General features: G+C 32.8%; 1 protein-coding gene across 1 annotated transcript; it reads left to right on the top strand.

Moving 5' to 3' along the window:
* Positions 1-972: 972 nt before the first annotated feature.
* LOC143222786 (allatostatin-A receptor-like) lies at positions 973-26,559 on the top strand. The gene is made up of 2 exons (XM_076449760.1): positions 973-1,099; positions 23,917-26,559. The coding sequence occupies exon 2, from the start codon at positions 23,976-23,978 to the stop codon at positions 25,143-25,145; it is 1,170 nt and encodes a 389-aa protein (XP_076305875.1). The 5' UTR covers positions 973-1,099; positions 23,917-23,975; the 3' UTR covers positions 25,146-26,559.
* Positions 26,560-26,961: the final 402 nt, after the last annotated feature.

Here is a 26,961-nt window from a genome sequence, read left to right as displayed (position 1 = left end):
CAAAAAATCTTCAAAGAAATAATTCTAGTAATAAATTACTACAAACTTTTTTTTTCCTGTAGTTCAGTGAGTGTTTAAAATTATTATCATAAAATTGCTAAATTTTTAAGCAATAACATTACATCATTATGATACTAATATTAATTTAAAACAAACTGTTTTTCTAGTACGGATCTCCAGTAGTTAGGCTGTATAAAAGTATTTCATGTATGCCATTTGCACATTGTTGCACACAAGCATTTCACTCAACGCCCGGCTCAGCATGGCCAGGTGGTTAGGGTGCTCGACTCATAATGCGATGGTTGCAGGTTCGAATCCCCGTCGCACCAAACATGTCCGTCTATTCAGCCATAGGGGCATTAAAAGGTGACGGTCAATCCCACTATTCATTGGAAAAAGAGTAACCCAAGAGTTGGCAGTGGGTGGTAATGACTAGCTGCCTTCCCTCTTGTCTTACGCTGCTAAATTAGGGACGGTTAGCGCATGTAGCCTTCGCGTAGCTCTGAGTGGAATTCAAAGCCAACAAAATACAACTTTCTGCAATCACAAGTAATGGTTTTAATGTCACATATTCTCTGCCTGAAGAATATACGATGGAACATAACAGTACAGAAACACTTGACAGTAATGTATATAAGCATCCTCATTATTTCTTATATATTGTCTAAATTTCAGTTTAGGATAATGCGTCGTAGATTAATTAAATTGAAAATGATTTTTAGAACAAATTACATGATTGCCGCTTTACAACATAATAAACTTTAACGTCTGTAAGAAGTGGTATATGTATATATGTATGTATATTTAGATATACACACAAACACACACACGCTTACATAATCTACAGCTGATTGGCCAGTTTCTGTGTTCTAAGTTGTCATTGGTTATTAATCTGCTAGTAATATTTCTGACCGCCTCCTGTCTTCACGGCCTGAAGACATACATACACGAGTCAGAGCCAGTTTATTTGGAATAACGATCGTAACAAAAGTGATGAGAGCGCCTCTTTTCCTACTCACTTGCGCTGCGGAATCCACTCCATCAACAAGTGAACGAGCGACCTTCTCACAGCAGACAGACAAATAAAGAACCGAAGTTGGTGAGTTTCGTTTCGTTACGCACCTTACTTGCTAACCGTTGAAAACAATATTTACGCCATAATTTAGTTATTCCATTACAAGTAAAAACTAGAGTACTTATAAACTTTAGGTGTATTCATCAAGATGGTGATTAGGCTTTAAATAGTTAACTTTCACTCTCACATTCGTGTAAATTATGTTAAGTTTATACAAAAGAAAACGGTTTAACAGTAACCTGTCTCTTCAAACACTTATAGTAACGAAGAGTATAGCAGGTATAAAAACAAAGACCAGAGTTTAACATGTGAAAGGATGAGTCAACATTGTTATTACCAGAAACTTGTGTGCCAGAATTTATATAATTGCAACAATTGTAAGATTACCAAGAATCAAATATATCACGAATTTAAGATGTTGAAGCAAAACAGTTATACATATCTTGTTCTTTTTATTTCTAAATATATCATTTTAGACGCAAATTGGGTTCTGATATTCCTGGTAGGCAAAGCACAAACAGTCTATTATATAATTTTGCGTTTAAAAACAACAAAAACAAATTACTTGAGGTGTTTGTTAACGAATGCCATTAATTTTATGAATAATTAATCAGAGCCCTACAACAATTTTCATGTCAAAATGAAATCATCTAATCAATATTTATTTATCGCACAGGCAGGCCAAGCAACATCATTTTCATGTACATGTGAGGACAAACCAAAGTTTCTTACCGATGTTTTAATAGTCTTTTGGAACACTAAATGGAAAAAAGTGTTATATAGGTTGAATACGTCATACTGGAATGACTATAAACCCACAACACGTCATTACATTTTACGACGCCGCATCCATTCGTAATCTATCTGATCGCCGAGAATAACCCTACAGCGTAGTTTCCGTTGCAAAATGCTCATTTGTAAAATGTTCGCATCCGAAACACTTGTCCTCCCTTAACGCTTTCCATCTACTTTTACCCACCATCACCCATTTCAACAACGTGATCACACATGTACCCTGCGTCAGATGTATCGAACGATATCTATTTGTATAAAATAGTATAAATACTCGTTCATTCTCCAGCTACATTCATATGCTATGACTGGGTGGGAAGTTTTGGCTTCGTCTGCAGACAAAAATCCTTCCAGATTGTGCTGTGTATGTTTACTCGATAAGTGTATGGCTTTTGTCATTGATCTTTGTGTTTAGATTTTCATCTGTAACGAGACGCCGCATTTTGCTTACTACAGCCGCAGTAGAGCTTCTTGCAGGTCTCTCCCTGGATTGTCCTGGTGACTCAAAGTAATCCATGTCATTTGTCTTCCAACGCAATCAATTACAAGAGATAGTCCTGTTTTTGAAATTGAAATTTTAAATCCACAACGTTAACATATATGTATGATTTAAGTATATGAATATTCTGAATCAGAAAGAGTTGTTACATATTCTTCCCCCAAAATAATCAGTTTCGGAAGGATTATGCTATCTACGTAATACCTAATAATTAAAATTTTAGTTCTGATACACTCCGTTCCACCGTAGCTTTATATCGGATGTAAATGTTAATTTTCATATTCAAAATTATTTCAACAAAACAAGCTCAATCATCTGTATTGTGTGTATAAACATATTATTCAGGACACAACTGGTCTTTTGAGTGGATTATTTTTTATATTTAAATAAACAGATCTTATGGTTTATTCGTTTTCATAAAAGAAGTAAAAATATAGAAGATATCTTTTTACCTAAATGACAAATGAATACTTCCTATGGACTTATTTAAAGCATATTAATTGTATACAGACGTAAATACCTTGTAAGATAATTTCAATTATTATTAAATATGGTTAAAATATGTCGATGTTTGGTATCTTTACAACATTACTCAAAACCCCAAAAAAAAAACATCAGCATAACATACATGATGCTTTTACTTCTTCATTAAAAAGTGTCTTATTTCTCACTTTTTTTAATATAAAAAACTGATTGATCAACACTGGATTAACAGTAAGTCTGAAGGGTTATGACGCTTAAAATCGGATTTCTATAATCAAAGACAGCCCTTTGTATCTTTTCGCTTAACAATAACCAAATGAAAATAACTAACCAAGTTTTATTTTTAAAGTTTTCCGATTTTGCCACATCCAAGTTGTGGATAACTGATTTATTGAGATATTTTTTCTATCTTTCGCAAACTGTTACATAACAATTTGTCTGGGTTTTATTTCTCTTTCTTGCATCAAATAAAAGATACTGATAAAAGAAGAAATTGGATGATGGGAAATTGTTTGCTCAAAAGAAATTATATTGTCCTTTTAGAAAATGCAGATTCATGTTTTAAGTAGTCTCGAGTGCTGTAAAACTTACATTGTTTACGTCACTATTGTCCTATTTCTTAATTTAAAATTTAGATATTGGTGTATTTTTAATCTAAACAACACTTTATGCAACAAATGGGCTAAAACGTTAGGTCAGAGACAACTTGGTTCATGAATATCGTCCTCATAGGTCGCGAAACATATTTCAGTTTGAAGGGGGACACTAGTGACTGGGGCACCTAATGTTAAAAGTGATCATTGAATTCAAAACTGAAACAGAGACATTCCATAGTAGTTATACACAATTCTCTATTACTCATTCAAAGGGGTATGTGCTCCCAGTGGCCCTCCTATACCGCTTCCTATATCCATCACTGATTTAGAAATGCCAAATAGATAAAAAGCGCCGCTCAACATCATCCCTTCCTATGTAGCTATTCTTAAGCGAAAGCGGAATTGGATATCAAGTATATAATGCCTCACAGTTGAAAGTGCGGAACATATTCACGACCGATCACAACTCGAACCTTAGATCTTTCAATGATCAGCCCGGGACACTAACCATTACGATAAGCTGGACGTTGTCATTCAAATAATGTACAGGCATCCCATAAACCTGTAGATGCTGTATAGATGTCTTATATTTTATATTAGAAACAAAAAGAGTTAATTTAAATAGTAACTGTTGAATATTCAATGTTAGGAATGTCAAAATACTTCCACCAAGCCCGTAATTATTATATCTTCTAGGAGAGAAGTCAAATTAGCTTTCGTATAAATTATAACAAGTATATTTTTTATGTGAGGGATAAAAGAACTTTACAATTTTAAAAATATTAATTATTTGGAGTCGGTTACGAAAAGTGAGTTTTAAACAAAAACATGATGGATTTATTAATTAACTTTAGGACTAAGGGCTATATCTGGCAGTTACCTAGTGATTAATGTGTCGGTCTGTGAATCTTAGGGTTCATGTGTCGCATCCTGGTATCGAAAAATATTCGCAGCTCACATTTTAGGGCAGTGGAAGAACTATAAGAGTAATAATTATCCTCATTATTTGATTACTGTAGCCCAAGAGTTGAGAGATGGCACCGTTGACTAATTTTGTTTTTCTCTAATCTATCATTTCACTATTATGAGCAGTTATTGTAGATAGCCTCTTAAGTTTATTTGCGCTATATCATAAACAAATGAATTGTCACGATTAGTCAATGGAACTCCCATCTTGGTTTCTAAATTAAGTCATTCACTTTACGATTAACCATTAAATAAAATAAGCATGTCTTGAAATTTCCAGTTTCTTACCTTTTATCATATGTAGTCTATGGAGAACAGACTTCATCTTTTGATTTCCTATCTAAATTAATAAGATCATATTCACTTCATTTGATATTCATCCAAAAGTACAAGGCAGTATCTCATCGTTAAATCTTCAAATCAATGTGGGAAGATCACATTTGGTTCTTCGATAATTCGAAACTTTACGCCTTCTTCTTTCATGCGAAATTGCATTAGCTTATTTAATTTTTAACGTTATGCTTTCTACCTAGCTTTCAGTTGGAAGACCACATTCCAGTTGAGGTTGATATCAGAAATAGGGAGTCTTTGCTACTTATATTTAAATCTTGCTATTACATCAGAAGCATGATATAGCCTTAAATTATTCAATTAAAAATAAGGAGACACATATTTCTTCCTTTTATTTTTCATATGAATAACGAAAATAGAACTTTTTTATTAATTCATCTTTTATTATTCTGGGATCTCTTAACTTAAGTAGAGAGCTCGTTCTTCATTCCTGGATCTGTCATCTTAAGTACTTGAGACCGTACTTCATTTTTGATCTTTCACAAAAGTGGTGTGACCCATACTTCTTTGTTGGATCTTTCATCTTAAGTATTACAGGCCATACTTCTTTTTTTGATTTTTTCGTCTGAAGTACTGTGGGCCATACTTCATCCTTGGATCTCTAATCTGATGTACGAGGTCTGTTCAAAAAATACGCGGACTGTTTGAATTGCGCGGCTCCAGTTGGTTCCAGGGGAATCCGATTGGTGTCGCTAGGTTCGCACAGATCAGCTGATTACGACGCCATTTCCCGATTGCAGATATCTTCATTTGTGTATTAGCTACGCGGTTTTAAGTGAAGTGCGATTTTTTCGTTTGTCGGATTTCAGAATGAATGACCTGAAGGAGCAACGACTTGCTGTGAAATTTTGTGTTAAACTTGAAAATCTGCGACTGAAACTTTTGCTATGCTTAACACGGCTTACGGTGATGTTGCTATGAAGCGTACGGCATGTTTCAAGTGACATGAACGTTTTAAGGATGGTCGACAGTCCTTTGAAGATGATGAGCGTCCTGGACGTTCTTCCACGTCAACTGACGACCCACACGTCGACAAAATCAACACCCTGGTGCAGGCAAATCGACGTCTGACTGTCAGGGAGCTTGCTGAAGAGTGTGGGATATCAGTTGGATCTTGTTACGAGATTTTGACCGAAAAATTGAAGATGCACCGCGTTGCTGCGACATTTGTGCCACGCAGAACTCATTAGTTTTTGGCCAAACACTCAATCACTGTTCTTCTCCACCCCCCTACTCACCTGACCTTGCTGCTTGCGATTTTTTCTTGTTCCCCAAACTCAAAATACCCTTGAAAGGAAGAAGATTTGAGACGATTTCCGAGATTACGGTAAATGCGACGAAGGAGCTGGAGGACATTACAAAAGAAGCGTACCAGGACTGTTTCAACAAATGGAAACACCGTTGGGAAAATGTGTGTGTTGGGGAGGAGAGTACTTTGAAGGGGTCCTAGACCTGTAACCTCTAAATAAAGTAAATTTTGTTTTATGACGTCAGTCCGCGTATTTTTTGAACAGCCCTCGTATTAAAAGCCATACTCTATTCTTGGGTTTTTATTTTCAATTGGTGTAGGTGATACATTATTTTTTAATTATTTATCTTAAATGGGAGAGATCATCCTTTATCCTTTGATTTTTATTTGAAGTGATGGGATAGTCTTCTGCCTGCTCTTAGAAAGCTATACTCCATTCTTTGATTGATCCTCTATTGGAAGAGCAGGGAAATACTTTTATGGAATTAGTAATATTCCAACATTATTCTAATTTTCATCATTATAAAATTAGTGTCATATTTATTCATAAACATTTTATTATTCGATCAGTAGTTTTGTTTGTTTCTTTTTATATTTCTATCTAAACAAAAGCAATGGAAGTTTACAAAAAATATCTGGTTCATAAATATTGCGTAGAGCAATATGGTTCTGAAGGAAAAATAACATAAACTTCATATATCTTGGAGAAAATGTGATAAAATAGGACTATAGATACAGCTCATATTCTTACTGTGTGATAATTTCTTCAAAGTATCTCAAAATATAGTTCCATATAAAATATTTTGGTTTTATTTTCAAACAATACAACAGATATAACTAAATATCACTATTGTTCTTCAGTGTGTTTCTCTTATAACAAAGTCCACCGCGGGGAATCGAATCTCTGATTTTAGTGTTACAAATTTGAAACCTTACCGCTGTCCCCGCGGTGGGCTATTCTTCATAAACGTTTGTATGATCTATATATTACCATATAGTCTTTTCTCAGATATTTTTAAATAGTTGCTCATACTACAATACTTCCTATATTGTGTGTTTTCAAACATTGACTTTACATCCTATTCTTATATTTAATGATGTATTTAATTAATTTTATGTTAATAAAATCCAAATGTTCACAGTATCCGATACCAACCGTTTACGTTATCCTTTTAAACAGTAATGTATTGATTCCTGAGTTTGTTTTACGAAATTGTTAGTTAAAACTTATTTATCCACCGAGGAGAAAAAAATAGGCTTGACATCTATATATTTGACTGGACATAGGTGAGTGGTTGTATTAAATACGTATATTTTTGACATCTATAGATTTGGCTGTACATTGAGTGGGTGGTTGTGGTAAATACGTATGTTTCAGTAATTTACTTCGTAAGCTATCTAAATCATGTGATATTTCCCAAATAATCCCCAATAATTTCATTTGATTTTAATCTTATTTGAAACTACATCAAATTATAAAAATATCATAAACTTGATTTTAAATTTTTATCTAAAACTAGTTACCAGATAACTATAACTTGAAGATTAACAGAAAAAGAGACGGCTTCAGCACAACGTATAACATGATTTTGTTTTGTAAAGTGCTCCAGCTGTTCTGTTTAACCTGATAAAATAATTACTAGAGATTGGTTCGTGAACGTGTAAATTGGCCATTATAGTCACAAGAACCAGGAATGTGATAGTACATATACCACTTTTGCTTACTGATGAAGTTATAACAGTCATTGTGGACTGGAATCACCGTTACTAGTCACATAAATGGCTCGTGGTATACAAGCTAATTCCTCGCGTCAGTATTGAATGTTTCAGAGCACACTACTCGCAAGTTTCAACCTAATGAGAGAAGTGAAGGACATAAATGTTAATACACCAGCATACTTTCAAGATAAAACACACGTATAAACATACATAAATAGCGTAACTCCGCATGAAACTCGGTACATCTTCGGATAACAGTTTTAATGATTCTTCTTTAAAAAGTACATTTTACTTTAGAACAAAAGCTCATTTTTGTACAATTTACTATGTATTAGAGATAGAATTATTATCTAAATTTATGTTCCTATAGATAATGTTTAAAAAGGTTCGGCTTTAGCCTATAGACTGTGACCAAATATTTCATAGCGCTTATCCGTGTTATATTCCAATAATTCAATTCTACTTGTGTCCACATGAACCACGCAATATAAACAGATATGGAAAATAATCCTATTACATTGTTATCATTTCTGTAACACCAGTCTTGATGTGCTAAAGTTCATTTCACTTAGAATTTCTGTTTTCGAGTGATTGCTGTGTCCTATGTTTACATAATATTTGAACGACGGAATGTTTTATTTGAAATGTCAGGTACATAAAACAACACAGGTTTGTTTGAGTACATAATATTAAAAAAGACTTTTAATATTTAGCTTAGAAATTCATGTACGAACCAATTTCTGGTTTCCAGTGTTTGCTTTGTCCTATGTTTGCATAATATTTGAACAATAGAATGTTTTATCTTTGTACTATATGCTCTAGCCGTCCCTAATTTAGCAGTGTAAGACTAGAGGGAAGGCAGCTAGTCATCAACATCCACCGCCAACGTTTGAGCTACTCTTTTTACCAACGAATAGTGGGATTGACCGAACATTATAACGCTCCCACGGAAGAAAGGACGAGCATGTTCGATGTGACGGGAATTCAAATTCGCGACCGTCAGATTACGAGTCGAGTGCTTAACCACCTGGCCATGCCAGGCCCTCGTGTGCGTGTGTGTTTGTGTGTTTTCTTATAGCAAAACCACATCGGGCTATCTCTTGTGTCCAATGAGGGGAATCGAACCCCTGATTTTGCATTGTAAATCAGTAGACTTACTGCTGTCCCAGCGGAGCACTGTTTTATTTAAAATTTCAGAAACATAAGGCGACAGAGATTTATTTTAGTACGTAATACTAAAAGTACTTTTAATATATTGCTCAGCAATTCATGTACCAACCACAACCGAAATAAAGTAGTGGTGTTTCGGTACGTATAGGAACTACTGTATTTTTCGGTGTATAACACTCACTTTTTTTCCAAAAAGAAGGTTCTCAATTTTCTAATTCATGAAAATACTTTAGGGGCTAGTCAAAGAAAGCAGTATTGAAAAATATAATAAGCCTAATGACAAGTATAATTAATTATGCATATATAATTAAAAAGATTTTCCGTGTCTGAACGTTATGGGTAAAAAGAGATAAAAGCTTCTTGTCATTTTATGTTCAACCGTCGTGTACATAAACTGCAATGATGGTTACTGAACTTGACAGTCGTTTTAATGTGATATTCTGAATCTTAGCTGTGGGTATCAAACTAGAATACTATTACTTAAATCCAGCGTGTATAAGAGAAATCTTAAGAGTAACTTATAATTTAATTATTCATCTCTGTAGTTCAGTAAAACAGTTTTCTAGCGTTAAATACCTTAAAATACTCTTAAAACATTTCACTTACGTTCAATCAACGCCCAAACTTCTGTGAATACAGAATAACAGAAAATAATGCGAAAGTTTAGACGTAAATTTTACACAGAGTGTATTGATTTCTGCTTAACAATGTGAAATATTTAAAGCTTCTGTCGTAGAAAAAAAGTTATGTGAAAAATCTGTAACCTACATTAAGATTATATACAATTGTATGCAAAAGTGTTAGGACAAAGTCTAAGTTTAGATTTCAAACTACTTTCAAAGAACGATGGAAGATAAATTACAAGTGAAGCAAAATTTAATTAATCGTCACATTTAGTACAAGAGAAACTCAGTGGAAGTGCACGGTAAGAGCTATGTATTGAGGTAAGTATCTTTCTTTCGCACCCAACGCTTTGAACCAGGTATTTCAAACATGGACTCATCCGTCCATTACACCCCCCTGTCAACAGTACAGTTTTTGTACTTTTTTAGTAAATTTGAGTCTGTTGACGATATTTAGAAATAGAAGTAAAGATTTTTAACTAATAGACGACAAAATATTTCATTATCGTTGAGTCGTCTTGATACATGACGTTTTTTCTGTCATGTGGTACATGATAATATATCATGTTCTGAAAGCTGCATAAACAAAGATACTTAACATCAGTATCATCAAGTTTATATGTCCTGCTTCTTCATTTCCCATTTTCAAAGTTACTTGTCTTGGTCCCGTGATCTAGGGTGTAATTGATAATGTTTAGGAAGCATTTTAGGTCTGCAGCAATTTATCAGAGCCCAACCAGCATCATGTAAAGCTTTCATGTGAAATCTCTGCCCTACTAACAATTCTTTATATTGTTTAGGCCATGGCTTGACAACAAAACGTAATACAGTGTGTTAAACACTGTTTGTATCAAGATATATTTATGGATTTCTACTAGTATATACAGGTACCACATGCTAGCCTCTTTTTATATAAGTAAGACTACATAGGGTACCCTGAATGCTTTTGAAGGTCCTACATTTGATTAGTGTTTACTCAAGCAGAATCTTTATGACAGGTATATGGGAATTATAAAGTGTGATAAGTATTCTCACCGTAGCTCATTCAGTTATCATAAGGAATCAGTGAAGCAGAACCACAGTGTTGAAATTTACATTCTGTAATCACATGGGAGAAATGGCTTCATAAAATAGGAAACATGGTAAAATGTTCTCTTGTCCTAACTCTTCAGGACAGTACCGCATATGTATAATAATGCTGAATTAGATTACAAAAGAGAATCCGTGTTAAATATGTTTAGCGATAACGTTGATGTATAATAATTACTTTAGTTCATTTTCTACAAATATACCCTAACGTTGCATAGTCAATAAGTTTCGTTTATCTATATTATATAGCTAAATATGTTATAATGATGAACTTTAAGTTACTAAGTTTAAGATGTGCCGTATACAATGTTACATGTATTGTAAATATTCATTACTCAATAAGCTTGATATGCACTAATTACATAGTTGTGTATGTTAAGCTTTCATAGTTAAAAATGGTTAGAGAACTTAATTTATGAATTAATGAATTTATGAATTAAAGGTTCCTTGTTAGGTATGAATTTGACATATTCTCTGATGTATTCAGACTAGACTGTGCAGGTTTTCTAAAGGTTTATTGTAAGGTATCAATTGCGAATTTGGTATGCATGAACTAGTCTCTTTGTTAAACTATGTGTTTGAAGACTACAGTGTTACTGTGATATGGAGAATTTTGGTATTCAGATGTGTCTCTGAATGCCAAAATGCATCATAAACTGCGTTTTTTATCTCTGCGTATTTGTATAGATGTCTTATAAGTAAATGTTTCATAAAATAAAGCCAAATTAGACTTTTTCAGATGTTCATGTTATCACTTATATAAATTAAAATGCCTGAAACAGGTCGTCAGCTGAGATTTATACTAAACGTTTACAGAAACAAAAAAAAACTTTAATAAAAATAACAAATATTAATAATACTGAAAGTATTGTGTCAAAAAGATTTTAAAATGAAACAAGAATAACAAAGATTCTGCTTGCTTTAGAACAAGGCCATAATTAATTATCTGCTTTGTCTACAGCAGGGAATCAAACTCCGGATTTTAATATTGTAAGTCTATAAACTTACCGTTAACCCTGTCATACCAAACATGTTCGCCCTTTCAGCCGTGGAGATGTTATAATGTGATGGTCAATCCCACTATTCGTTGGTAAAAGAGTAGCCTAAGAGCTGGCGGTAGGCGGTGATGACTAGCTGCCTTCCTTCTAGTCTTACACTGCTAAATTAGGGACGGCTAGCACAGATAGCCCTAGTGAAGTTTTGCGCGAAATTTAAACCTAACCGCTAACCCTCTAGATGACCGAAGCGAAGAGAAATAAATACCAAAAGTAAATAAACAAGGTCCTAGTGTAGGCACTAACCCTCTAGATGACCGAAGCGAAGAGAAATAAATACCAAAAGTAAATAAACAAGGTCCTAGTGTAGGCACTTCTATCAAAAGAAGGTCAATCGAATATCTTCAATATAAAATTAAGCTAAAACAAAACTTAAAAGATTACACAAGTGAGTGAGACTGCAAACTAAATGTTCTATAATACAGAGTTCTATGAACCTATCCTGATTTATTATACGCATAATATGTTGGAAAATATATGTTCAACATTAAAAGCCTGAAAATTTGAAAGCTTAATGGATATAACGTATTTTACATCTTTTAGTGCGAACAGCTATACCCAAAAATCAGACACTGGTTATATCCACAAGAGTGATCCTTTATATCTCTTTGGTCTAATTTTTAGTGAAGCGTAGGTGAGAGTAATCCATATTGTCGATTTGTAGAACAACAATTACACGATGTAACACAAATTTTGTTCCTGGATATTATGAGTTACTTTTTAATTGCTCATGTTGTAAAAGAACAGAAATAACCATAATACCCTTCAAACTTTACTTTTGTGACCTGGATAATGAAATTTAGAAATTAACCTATTTTCTATATAAAAACGGACAAATTAGCACATTTTCATTTACATAAGGTCTGAATAAAACAACATATGAATCAGAGATTTACATTTATTTCTACTAAAATTATACAAAAATGTTTAGAAGTGAGTAGTTTTTCGAGATTTGCGACTGTAATGTAAATCACTTTAACGTATCAGCCCCCAAATATGTCTCCCATTATGTTTTTGTTATACGCTTCCAGGTCACAAAAGCAGAGTTTGGAAAGAAAAATAGGTCTTTTCCATTTACTTTAGGCATAGGCAATTGGGAAATAACACTTTCTGTCCAGGAACAAGAAAAAGTAAAATTCTTGTAACACAGTGTAATGAATGAAAGGTAGGTAACATATCAAAGATTTCGCTAAAACAAGAATTAATATTAGTAGAATGGTGGTATTTGTAATAATAAATATACATGTATCGGTACCCTAAAACATTCAATTTATAAAACTGATCTCTTGTTATCTGATATATTGTTTTAACGTTTTTAATTAATTTGTTTTAACAATAAATCGTGAGGATAGAAATTATTATTAAATACTTCACAAAGTCATCCGTACTGGTTAGGAATTCATGTGACTTTGAGCATTTTGTTTTAATCTTAAAGCATTTATTTCGTTATTAGCCACGATCATCAAAATACTTGCAGTAGTTTTCTTGCCTTTCGTTTGAATTTTCCTTATTCTATCATTTTCACGCATACCATTTAAGCTTCATTTTTTTGCAAGTATAATGTGTTTGATCGATAATCACTGGATTATTTGAAATAAATTTACGTGGCCAAGCAAACAAACTAATATAGACGTAGTTTTATTGAATGAAACTACAGGTAAAGAAAACAATAAAGTAAAATAATGGTATTTATAATACTGTAAAAAGTAAGGAAGAGTTATAAGCGTTTAATATGTGACAACGTATTTGAGTAGAAAAAAAAAAGACATTCAGAAAACGAAAACTCATATCCGTAGTAAAGAAAATAGTGGCTAAAAGATGTTTATAGCAACATTTAAAAACTGATGCTAGATTATTGTAAAATTAATGTGAAGTTACATGTACATTAATGTGTCGGTTTTCTGAACAACTGCTAAAATAATTTGCAATATTTTTTGTCAGTTTTAATATCTTTCAAAACGTGTGTTCTTCAAATCGTAAAATATCAATTTCAACTCAAATTTTCTAAATCTTCAAATCTTAAACTAAATGAATCTTTGTTGTTCTGCTTTTCTTCAAGTACTTCACCTTGTTTCTTGAAAATCAAAATAGACTTTTCTTTCCATAGAAAATGCAAAGTGTAAGTTTTAGTGTTGATGTCAGTGGTTTTTGGTGTAATTTTCATAATCACCTTAATTTTGTTTTGTTCCTGAATTATATAAAGATAAAATTCTGAAACTTTATACAAATAATTCTCTCTGAATTTGAATAATATTATGTGGATGTGCCTGTGAACCTATCAGTTATTTTTTATATCTTTATATACATTGTTAGTATTGAAATTCATCCCAGGCAATTCTCCGACTTTTTATATTACGTATTACGATTCCAAAGAGTCGAGAATTTTTATTTTAATTTAAAAGTTAATTGAATTGTCAAGTTTGTAATACTTGACAACAAGATTGATACACAGTTTTCTTCTTAACACAAATATATTTTAATATACGAAAAAAATATAATTTATAATAAAAGTAATTATAAATATTTAATTAGATACAAAAATTATACAAACTCACAAACAATATTAAGTCTTATATCTTGTCTGGAACTTAATATTTCAACAACGGCCTAAGTCCACAAGACACAAATTACTTTTATGTTGACACATAGATACCCTTCACTTGACGAGAATGCAAGCTTGTTCTTTTCCTGTTTAATTTAACGCAGTTTAAAAACTCACTTTCTACCGAGGAAGGTATCTAGTATCATCTAGTATCTAGTAACCTCCGAAGTTAAGTCTCTAAAGTTGAGCGGTTCGTATTGTTTGAAATCTATAAACTTTTCTTCTCAAATTCTGTAGTTTTCCGATTAATAAGCATTAATCACAATTATAGCTTTCGAGGCTTATAGCATACTGACTGTAGCTGACAAATAATATATACTGTCTCTTGGAGTCTTGTCATGGCTTGCTTTTGTGCACCAATCACACGAGATTCTCAAACTCTCAACAATGTTCGAAGACATGCTAGTATTTTTATAAACCCCATATCGTTGATTCTTGCACTTGAGAATCTTTTACGAATTTAGAGAAGAGGAGGAACTTGTGCAATACACATCCAACAATATACGTCACATGCATAAAAAACTACACTGAAATAAGCATAACAATTAAAAATAATTGTATAACAGTAAATATGGTACAAAACTAAATGCTGTAAGTAAAGACATACAAGCATATTCTCATTTCATTTTATTCCCCAGGAAAGAGGTATGCTATCAGAGCTCTACACCTATAAAGGTTGATGTAGTGTTATATAATATAGAATTATACACTGATTAAATAAAACAAGTCATTATTATTATTAACATTTATTGATTGATTGATTGGAATTAACCACAAAGCTACACAATGGACGATCTGTGCTCTGCCCACCACAGGTATCTAAACCCGAATTTTAGCATTTGAGTCCACTAGAGGCTAACATTTATTATTACTTACTTTTGATTACAAATTTATGTTTATCCATAATAATAATTACATTTCTGAAATCATCTAATCACTGTGATGTATTGTTTTCTGAAAGTACAAAACCCTGATCTTCTACTTGTATGATGAGTAAACATTTCTACCACGAGAATTACTGCTCTGTTAAGTTTTGTTACATCAAGATGGCTTCTCTATTTACTCATATTTAAAATATTTCTGTTGTTTCCTCGTACGTCTATGTATTTTTCATTAAAAATAATCTCTCAATTTTTATCAATATTATTATTTTTCATTAAAAATTCCTTGTTAACATGGTATTCGACGTATCTTTTGTACCGGAGACAAGTTAGCTTTTCTGATGTTTATTGTAATTAATAATGTACTCTGTCTTGGAATTTAACTGTTTGATTTTGGTGATAGCCTCCATCATCAAATAAAGACACAAGTATGCGCATTAAAATGGCCTCCAGTTGTGCTAACTTGTTGATGGATAATTTTGAAACCACATTTATACAATACACTTGTTTACAGCCATATTTATGGTCTCGTCCTTAAATGATATCTTCCTACATGATGAGTAATGTCCTTGTCTTTGTTTTCGCAATGTCAGCAATTATGTTGTTTTTCTTAATTTGACTGTCAAAACGCAAGAGACTATTTTAGTTACTTCTGATTATAGATAAAGCACTTATCATTGACAGGATCTACACATTCATCATCTCAGATTATTGTAAGGTGAAACCAAAGTGTGTGTGCCATTAACCATGAATATCCAAATAGTACACTAATATACTAACTAATAACAAATGACTTTTCTCGGCTACATATTTTACAAGCATTGGAGCTTAAACAGTTAAACAGCTTAAACTAAAGATTCGTTTATCATGTTAGCGATAGATCAGTGATGTTTACTTTAATATATTAATAACATTCAATAGCAGTTTAACTTCTTATATTAATCAGAGATCAGAGACGATATTAGTGACAGAGTAGGGGTAGATTAGCTTATTACATTAGAGACAAATCAGGGGTGGATTAGTTTATTATATTAGTTATAGATCACGGATAGATTAGTTTATTATATTGGTTTCAGATCGGAGTAGATTAGCTCATTATATTAGTCTTCGGACTTTCAACGCTAAAAACCGGGTTTCGATACCCGTGGTGGGCAGAGCACAGATAGCCCATTGTGTAGCTTTGTGCTTAATTCAAAAACAACAACAACAATAATCAGGAGCAGATTAGTTTATTATGTTATTGACAAATCATGGATAGTTTAGTTTATTATATTTTCACAAATCAAGTTTATCATATTAGAGACAGATCAGGCGTCGATTAGTTCATTATATTCGTGAGAGATCAAAGGTGGATTAGTTTATTATATTAGTGAGAAATCAGAGGTAGATTTTTTTTCAATATTAGTGACAGATCAGAATTAAGTTAGTTATTATATTAGTATCAGATCAAGGGTAGATTAGTTTCTTATATTAGTGACAGATCGGGAGTAGATTAGCCCATTATATTAGTGACAAATCAAAGGTACATTTGTTTTTTTTTTAATTTTTGCTAATGTTTTAGATTTACCACTCTAAAATCAGGCGTTCAATCCCCGTCGGTGAGCTCAGCAGTTAGCCCAAAGTGACTTTATTATAAGAAAAACACACGCTTCCAAAGAAGAGAAATAAGCGTTCATATATGTCTTATCTTTCGTGGAAATGAATATTGAAAACATTTTTATGTAGTTGTCTTACGATCTTGCCTTAACAGTAAAAAACGCTTTTCTCGTATTTATTTTGTACTGTAAAATTGTTGAATTTAAATACCCGAAACTAACTTTCTGTTTATCTCTATTTTGACACATATTTATTCCTAATGGCAGTAACTACAGCCTACAAGTGTTTAATTTTTACATTTTTACAGCGCATGCTCTACTTTGCTGTAACTCTCTCTTTTGTTTTAACTAGTGTTGCTTCATAATTACAGCCCGGCATGGTCAAGTGGGTTAAGGAGTTCGACTCCTAATCTGAGGGGCGCGGGTTCAAATCGCGGTCGCACCAAACATGCTCGCCCTTTCAGCCGTGGGGGCATTATAATTTAACGGTCAATCCCACTATTCGATGGTAAAAGAATAGCCCAAGAGTGGCGGTGGGTGGTGATAACTAGCTGCCTTCACTCTAGTCTTACACTGCTAAATTAGTGACGGTTAGCGCAGATAGCCCTCGTGTAGCTTTGTGCGAAAAACAAACAAAGCTTCATTATTATTTAATTTTGTAATGCACTAGTGTCGACAATTATGATTCTGAATCCTTCTTTTTTGTTGTTTTCTTACTGTAATGTATGTTTATTTCTTATTGCTATGTTGAAGTAAATATGTTTTTACTGATTATTGTTTCTTAATTGTATTTTTATAATTTTGATATGAATCATAAATAGCTATTTGAAAAAAACTTTAAACTACATTTTCGTATAAATGATAATAGTTTCTCAATTTATTGGACCGGACATGACATAGTGGCTGGCATACACAGATTATGAATCAGTGTTACAAAAAGACATTCCGCACTATGTAGTAGAGGGTATGCTGAGCGACAGACGATCTGATCCAAACTATTCGATTAGACAAACGTACTTCAAGAGATGGCAGCAGGTGTTGTTTATCAGTTGCCTTCTCTCCAGCTTTAGTTCAAAATTCCGAAGGAAAATAAATAGATGGCAAGTTCAACGGAAATTACTTCCCTTCAAAATATCATGATCAGTGTTGTTTTTTTTAAACGCAACGGACATTATAATTATGAAAATCGTCTCTTTCAAACTTAGCTTACAAGTACCAAAATCGGTTATTTTAAACACAATGAACATTATCATTCTTCAAAATATTAAACTTGTGTTTAGCTAACGCAGATTACAAATATTAAAATCGACTATTTCAAACGCAGTGGACATTGCCAAGCCTCATAATATCAAAATATGTACTTTCAAATAAGTTGGACACTATCATGCTTCAAAGGATCAAAATCATCTCTTTCAAACCCAAAAAAACATTATCACGCTTACAAATATCAAAATCGGCTCTTCCAAGCACAATGGTTATTATCATACTTAGATATGTAAAAACTATATTTTTCAAACACAATAAACTTAAGTATCACGAATCAATACATGAAAACTAAACCTTTTGAGTATAAAGACTTCAATGTTCAGCTGAACATTTTATCATTAGCAAACACTAAAACATTTCAAACTATAGAAGCTAAATAGCTAGACATTTTAAATATAGCGTAAACTATTAATCATGAAGTTTTAAGAGTCAGAGATCGATACGAAAATTCAATTAATTACAATATTTATATCAGTTTTAACAACAATAAATTGAACTCTGTCAACTAAAAATAAACCTGTTTATTTTTCTGCTCCTGTTCACTCTAAGGAAACTGCGTGTGTTTGTGTGTGTGTTTTTCTTATAGCAAAGCCACATAGGGCTATCAGCTCAGCCCACCGAGGGGAATCGAACCCCTGATTTTAGCGTTGTAAATTCGGAGACATACCGCTGTACTAGCGGGGGGGCAGGAAACTGCGATAGGAGTGTTTCTCTCCAGTTCCGCGCACCTGGTTCTCTTACTTGCATATTTTCCACACATCTTCCAAACGTTCAGAAATACAGTACTACTTCAAATTGTTCTTACAGTTCCAAACGATCATGAAAGATAACATTGGTAAATCACAATAAGCAAGACTTGTGACGCACAGTGGTCTAAGCTTAAGATCTCTAATGACTAAATGTTCTTGAAATAATATTATAAATTATGTATTGGCCCAGTAAAGAATTTAATGATGAAAATTATTATTAAACTTACTTATGAAGTAAGATTGTGCAGTTGCCAATTAAGAGCTCATGATTTGCCAGCTTGGGACACATCATCTTGTTTGGTAACGATGCGGATTAAGCTCATATTCTGAACTTATTCAACTTTGACAAAACGTTTTACCGACGCCAACACTGATGTATTCAGATGTAAATACCTTTGATGCCTCTGCAATGTTAAAGAAATAACGCTGATAGTCTACTGTATCATTTTAAAATAACGTTGATGGTTATGTTATAGTAAAATAAAGCTAAGGATTCTGCAATATTGTTGTAAATAACATAAATGTTTGGCAGTATTATAATAACGTTGTTGATTCTGTGCTGTTATAGTACAAAACCTTGATGGTTATATTCTGTTATAGTAAAATAATATTAATGGTTTTGCAGTGTTATTGTAAATAACATTGATAGTTGTGTAATATTGTTGTAAATAACTTTGATGATTATGTTGTGTTATCGCAAATAACATTAATGGTTCTGCAGTGTTGTGGTAAATAATGTTAATGGTTCTCCAGTGGTATAGCAAATAACGTTGATGATCCTGCGGTTCTCTAATAAGACAGCATGGCATGTTTTTTTGCAATCAAAAAGTTGAGCTTTTCAGCTTAGTAAAAGACCACATTCTCAAGCATTGCAAACTTATAGTTTACAACTTTAACTTTGGTAAAGAAATGCATTTTGTCTGCTAGGCTTAAGAAATGTATTTTGTCTGCTAGGCTTAAGCCTCACTTTGCGTTATTTCGGAACGTTTTTTTACATTTTCACTTGTTTATTCCTGGAACTCTCTTGTCATTATTATTTTAATCACGTGTAATTATCATGCTTTATCGCTGTGCAACTTCTATCAGAAGCAGATGATTACTACATTATTGTGTATGTCCTTAACACTACTCGGTAGTTTTAGTTTCGTCGCTTGGCTATGTGCCCTATCATTATTCTCGAGATAACTATGTTGAAATTTCATCTCTTTAAGGCAGCTGTGAAATAAATTAACACCGAAGTTTTGAAATCTTTGCAATAAGTATGAATTTTTCTCCCCTTTCATCTTCTAAAAACAGAAAAGTCGGTCTTATGAGTACCTCTTATCATTAATTAAATACAACGGATGTGTGATTTTATTCACACTCATGTGTTAAACAACTGTGTAAATTGAATGCCTTTGTACTTCTTAATTAGCTTTTCAAACACTAAGTTTGTCGCTTGTTTTTATATTTCGTAATTAAAGCATAGAGAAAAATCTTTTCTTCTCTTATTTTCACATAAGCATATTTTTGAGAAAGTAATTGTTCATTACTTTCTTTATTTTTGTAAACTTCAAAGAAACACAATTTATCACAGGTCATTATTTAAAAACTATTCTCAAAAAAACATTTAAAACTTATATATGATAAAACAAAATTTTTTATGTCAATTTCCTTGAAAAATTTGAATTTTTAATTCATTTTCTTTGAAGTTTTTGTACAAAACTACATGAATGCCATTCGTACTAGTTGTCGCTAACTTGAAATAGTAAACAACAGACAGACATCGAATACAAGTCACCATCAGGTCTTACATTACTCTTCCCCAACAAATAAGAGAATTGATTACCACTTTATAATGCCCTATGGTTGAAAGATTGAACTTGTTCGGTAATAGGTTTCGATCTCGCGGCTAGCTCAGTACGACTGATCACCCTAGCTGATCACCAGTTCATACCAGCCCAGTAAGTGAAATAACTCCGTCTTTTTAAACATAAACAGTTCATTCAAGCTAGTACCTCAAAGAGTAAACAATAATAAATGTTGAAATCAATATCTGACGTTTACCTATAAGTCTGGCTTAATAACATTTTATATATTATATTTTTAAGCATTCTAACTTTTACTTCTAACTGTTATGAGCCCAATATAGATTCTATAGTAAAATGTACACAATTATATCTCCTCTAGTTACCGTAGGAAACCTAAAACATATGTTATCCATGCGTGAACAACAAAATATCTGAGTTTATGTGAAACCAATGATACTTCTAGACGTTAATAAACGAAGCTTCTTATATCAATATAAAGGTGTCCACATACTTAAATGAAAAATAGTGATTTTATTTTAAAAGTCGTATTATTTTGACTAAAACTTAACTTTTACTATTTTACAAAATGTTACTAATTGGAACTAACTAAAAAATATTTCCATAATCTTACTTTTTTCGGAATTACTGTATGAAGCGTGTCATTCACGAAACTGTAAAATTATTGTAAAACAAAGAAACATCAAATGGGATTAGGATCACGTTAATCGTTTTACATGTTTATTTGTTCTGTTGTTTTGTTAGTTTAATTTAGATAGTTTGATACTTTTCTTCGATACTAAGATGTTAGATATGAGTTTTCAAAAAAAGAAGCCCTATTGATATATATATATATATATTGATCCTAATCCCATTTGATGTTTGTTTGTTTTACAATGATTTCACACACACACATATATATATATATTGATATATTTCTTTTCTGATGACATTGTGCTTTACTGTATCGTCATTTTTCATAAATCTCAATTATTAATAGAACTCTCTCAGCAACTGATTGAATAAACGAACTCAATCATCAGGCTACTTAACAGTTTTAATCTCTAACTTATTAAACAACTAAGTTAGAGGACCTTATTATCATTAATTTATTAAACACCAAAAAAGTATCCGGTATTCCATTTACAAATAGACAGTTTCAGTTGCTTCCTAATGAGCGGACGTAGAAATTAAATTTACGGTGTAATTTATCAATCTTATATGAAATCTCTATTAGTAATGCAATAAACAACTTCAACCACGGTTTTAAGACAACTTTCATTCTCTAACTTAATAACCTGATGAATATATCGCCAATCTAGTGACCAGTGTGAAGCAGTAACTTCATGAACTACTACTGTATGTGGTGTTTCTTTCTTTTAAATACTTCACATCAAATTACTGGAAAGATGAAGTTCCAGTCAGATTATTCAAACAAACTATTTTTGTGCCTCACATACAACATCGATAAAAAATGAAATTGCATTCAACATGCAATTTTTTCTTTCAGTTTATTTGTTTTTGGTAATCTGTTAAGATTTGCTTTTCACCAAAAGTGGAAAACAACGCATTGTTTCACTAAATTAACAGTTCTAGTCATTTCCCTTAATTATATGATTTTCAAGTCCAGTACAAAGTTTTGGAGTACTGAATGTTATTCTGAAGCTTTACAAAACAGCAATTCTCGTGTTCATTGTTACCCATTTCGAGGTTTGGGGCATTTGTGTGAAAAAAGTTCATCCTAAGTAACCTGTGAATAAAGTAAGTTTTTTACTCTGTTTTAAAATGAATTTTGTCACAGGAAAATAAATAAGATTACTCATTATGATGCATTACAAGGCCTGGAGCCTAACATAATAAAACACGTAGAGTCGTAAGTGCGCCACAAGAGTGACGACAAACCCCATTGTTGGTGGTGGATGCTTTTTTCACCTACTCTCCCTCTAGTTCTTCCGTTCCAAATTAAGAAAAGCTACGAGCAGATAATCATTTTATAGTTTTGCGTGAAAATTCCGAAGCAAAGAAAACTCTCATTGCGTAGCTTATAAAACTTTAAAACGTTGCAACTACAAAAATATTACACCCCTATACTTACCTCAGATTTAGAATGGATGACGAAAATTATATAAGTTTTCTTTTCTTGAATTTTACACTAATCAACATGACGTAGGAAACAGCTCGTACCATATCGATTCTTTCAATTTATCCACCCTTCTCAAGAGCCTCATGGGAAAATGAGCTTTAACGTGCCACACAACTTGGATGCCCACGATTTCTGAAGACATTTAAGCATGCTAGTATAATGAGATTACAATTTTATTTATTACTAGTGAGATTATGTCAGCTGCGTTCAGAGGTCTATAACAATCATTCGCACGTCAGAGTGGCTTCCAAAATCTGTGAAATAATTTATTTTTTTATTATCGGTGAATTGCAACAGACGATGAAATTTCATGAAGCTAAACAGTGATGTATTCATTTTTTTTCTTGAAGAAGTATTATCATATTAATGGTTAAATCTCAATTTATAATTGACCTATTATAAAAAACATAAAATTTCAGTGAATTAATGTGGTTACACAGCTCGAAAATAAAGAGTATGCTTGATAAAAATGGCTTGCGCGTTAAGGCGTGCACTTCGTAATCTGAGGGTCGCGGGTTCGCGCCCGAGTCGCGCCAAACATGCTAACCCTCCCAGCCGTGGGGGCGTTATAATGTGACGGTCAATCCAACTATTCGTTGTTAAAAGAGTAGCCCAAGAGTTGGCGGTGGGTGGTGATGACTAGCTGCCTTCCCTCTAGTCTTACACTGCTAAATTAGGGACGGCTAGCACAGATATCCCTCGAGTAGCTTTGTGCGAAATTCCAAAACAAACAAACAAACAAGCTTGATTAAAATCCAATGATAAACACTAAATGTCTTAAATGTGACGAATTTTACATTCTTATTATACACATTGAAGTAGCAAGTTTTATCCATTTTTTTAAAAACATATCGAAAATACACTTTGACAAATACTTTATGTGATATTGATTGGACAACATAACCAGCTTCATTTTAAATCAGCAAAAGATATTGCAAATCGTTTTGCAACAAATAAGTGCTTCTTGTCTTCATAATTTATCTCTACTTTTAGTTGTGTCCTTATATAAATGCATTTTTGAACATTCGAAAGAAATAGGATAGGGATAAAATAAGATTTAATATATTTGATATATGCAATATATTTATATTTTACAAAATGTAATGCTTTAACTTAGATCCTTTTATTATATTTTAATTAACAAAACAATAAGATAATGTTCGGTCTATTTTTTATCCGACGTTAAATACTGACTTTTTTGTGTTATTTTCTTTCGTTTATTATAGATTTCATGTGAGTCATAAGTGGACGTTGTCTGGATTTAAAAATTTTCTGAAGTTACAACATGGAGTATATGGATATTGAAATTGATGTACAAAACTATAGTCCTTCTACAGAAAGTACCCATGATACAACGAGATTCTCTATCTCCAACATGTTTAACTCCTCTTTTCAAGAAATGTTGAACATGAGTAACATTTCTGTGAGTGGGAATGACAGCAAACAGGAAGACATGGACTATCCTCAAGCTGAAGAAATGGAACGAATTCTTAGCATTGTTGTCCCTATTCTCTTTGGCACAATATTTATTGTTGGGCTATTTGGCAACTTTCTTGTCGTCATTGTGGTCTTGTTTAATCCTCAGATGCGATCTACTACCAACCTTTTGATCATAAATCTGGCAGTGGCAGACCTTTTATTCATAATTTTTTGTGTCCCTTTCACAGCATGGGACTATTCTCTTCCTTATTGGCCATTTGGTGGAGTGTGGTGCCGTATCGTGCAATACTTAGTGATCGTGTGCGCCTATGCCAGTATTTACACCCTGGTTCTTATGTCTCTCGATCGGTTCATGGCTGTAGTACACCCTATAACGTCTATATCAATCCGCACAGAAAAAAATGCATACATTGCTATTGGCATCACATGGTCGTGTATTATTCTTGCTTGCGTGCCAGTCCTTCAGGCCCATGGGTTAATGAACTACATGTTCAGACAAAAAGAGCATTCCGTTTGTGTGTTCCTTGCAAATGAGGGCTATAATCACGCTGCCTTTCAAATTTCGTTCTTTCTGTCTTCCTACGTAGTACCATTGGTGTTGATATTTGCCCTTTACATGCTCATACTGAAAAGATTATGGTTCCATGCAGCTCCGGGTGGAAAGATGAGCGCAGAAAGTCATAAGTCAAAGAGGCGAGTCACACGAATGGTGGTGATTGTTGTCCTGATTTTTGCCATTTGTTGGTTTCCCATACAGATAGTTCTGGTACTTAAAAGTTTGAATAAATATCACCTAGAAACAGCCACAATTGTTGTTCAAATTACCTCTCACATTCTGGCTTATATGAACTCGTGCGTAAACCCTATTCTTTATGCTTTTCTCTCCGACAATTTCCGCAAAGCTTTTCGGAAGGTAATTTCATGTAGCCCAAGAAAAAATAACACAAACAGACAACGAGAAACAGCTGGGACCTGTGCAACTAAAAGTACTAATTTGAATAACGACATTTTGTAAAAGGTTTTTGTAAATCTCTAATAATATTATGAATACTTTCCTGATAAATGTTAGATCAACCTAACTCTTCTGAGACACAAACTTTACTTCTATTTAACCATAAGACGAAAACAATAACAATTAATTAATTAAAAAGCCAAAGAAAAACATTTTGTCACATTTTTTCTCGACTCTTTATCCTTTGATTGCTGCCAAAGATAACTATATCGGTATTATTTCAGTTTTAGATTGTGTAACAGGTCGTATTGTTTCACTGGTTGTGATTCTTATAGTCTTCTATTGAAAGTCTATTTGGTGTGCATTTTCGATAATAACAACTATAAAGCTAAGACTGAATTTTCTGTCATTTAAATTCAGTGAGTGTTTGTGATAGATACCCATGAATACTTGCTGCTGGAACTTTTTATTATAGAAGAACTACTGGTGTCTCTTTGTTAAAGGAAAATATGAGCCTGCAAGACTGGAGGCTATAGCTTTAAACTGTTATTCACCATCAAACCTAGCCTGTGGTTAACAACTGCGAGCTTCTTACTGTTATCCAGATTTAGTGTGATGTTAAAAACAAGACTATCCTGATGAGAACTTTAACGAAATGCGTGCATTGGATTACATATGGTTTAACAATTACAAAGAGTGTGCTGTATGCTATAAAACAAAACGTAATCACAGTATCGTGCATTAACTTTAGCTAGTCAATTAATTATAGTTTAGAATTGTTTTGGCAACAGCTGTACATATCAAAAACATTTTAAATTGGAATATCGGTGACGTATGACATATCGAGTGGTTCTGAAAGACAATATCTTATGAGAGAAAAGTGGGGAGAGCAGATGAACTTCGAATTATGTAGTAAAAACTATTTAGAGTATATGTATACATATGTTGTTATAACTGAATCACAATTAGAGGTAAAACAGCTATATTGTATTTATTTACGTGTGTGTAATGATGATTCCGTAGTTAGAGCCCAGATGTTATAAAAATAATTTTGTTCAATGTAAAACCATTTTAAGAATTCTGAAAACTTAGCTATTTTTTCAATATTCGGTCGTTTCATGAGGTTTTTGGGGCTTCCTGATTACGGTAAACAGCACAGATTAATTATTTGAACAGTATATACACGTGTGGTTTAAAATGTAAATACTCCAGTGTTTCTGGCGCTGTTTGTTTGCGGGGCTCCACAAACAACGTCAGGAAACATTTGGTAGTAATAGAACACATGTTTCTCTAGCTTCGATTGTACTTAATATATATATATATATACGTGTGTAGCAAGTGTATTAATAAAACGTTAATATGTTTTACATGTATAGTGCCACTGTTATCTAGTGTAGCTGTTTCATTATAAAGCTCTGTTTTTATATTGTAACTTTGTAAGGTCGTTATCAAATAAAGTCTCCAAGTCTTGTCCTGCTATTCTAAAGTAGTGAGTTTGATTATTCTTTATTAAAATGAATCATATGAACAATGGACTGTACTAATAACACCTCGTAAATGTATTTTCAATTTATAATTTAGGTCCAGAAATGAAATATGAAAGTCTTTAAATAAATGTACTACAAGTGTAATATAGAGTTACAAAACTAATATTTGTTTGTTGCTAGGCGTAAAGCTACCTGCAGCCTGCTAATTCCTTCTACTGAAATTCGACTTATTTTGCGTTAGAAGCCCTTTGGTTTACCTTTGAGCCACCATTAGATACATAAACTGTTCGCACACAGTATTCCAAAAGAAGTACAAGTCGTCATATATTCAAATGTTATGTAAGATGCTAATGCTAATATGTATAATGTTGCGAGATACAAACCCTGGAGGT

This window comes from Tachypleus tridentatus, chromosome 8, assembly GCF_004210375.1.
Source record: "Tachypleus tridentatus isolate NWPU-2018 chromosome 8, ASM421037v1, whole genome shotgun sequence".
Taxonomy (NCBI): domain Eukaryota; kingdom Metazoa; phylum Arthropoda; class Merostomata; order Xiphosura; family Limulidae; genus Tachypleus; species Tachypleus tridentatus.
Note: the sequence above shows the minus strand (reverse complement) of the source record. Positions and strands in the feature narration are given on the sequence as shown.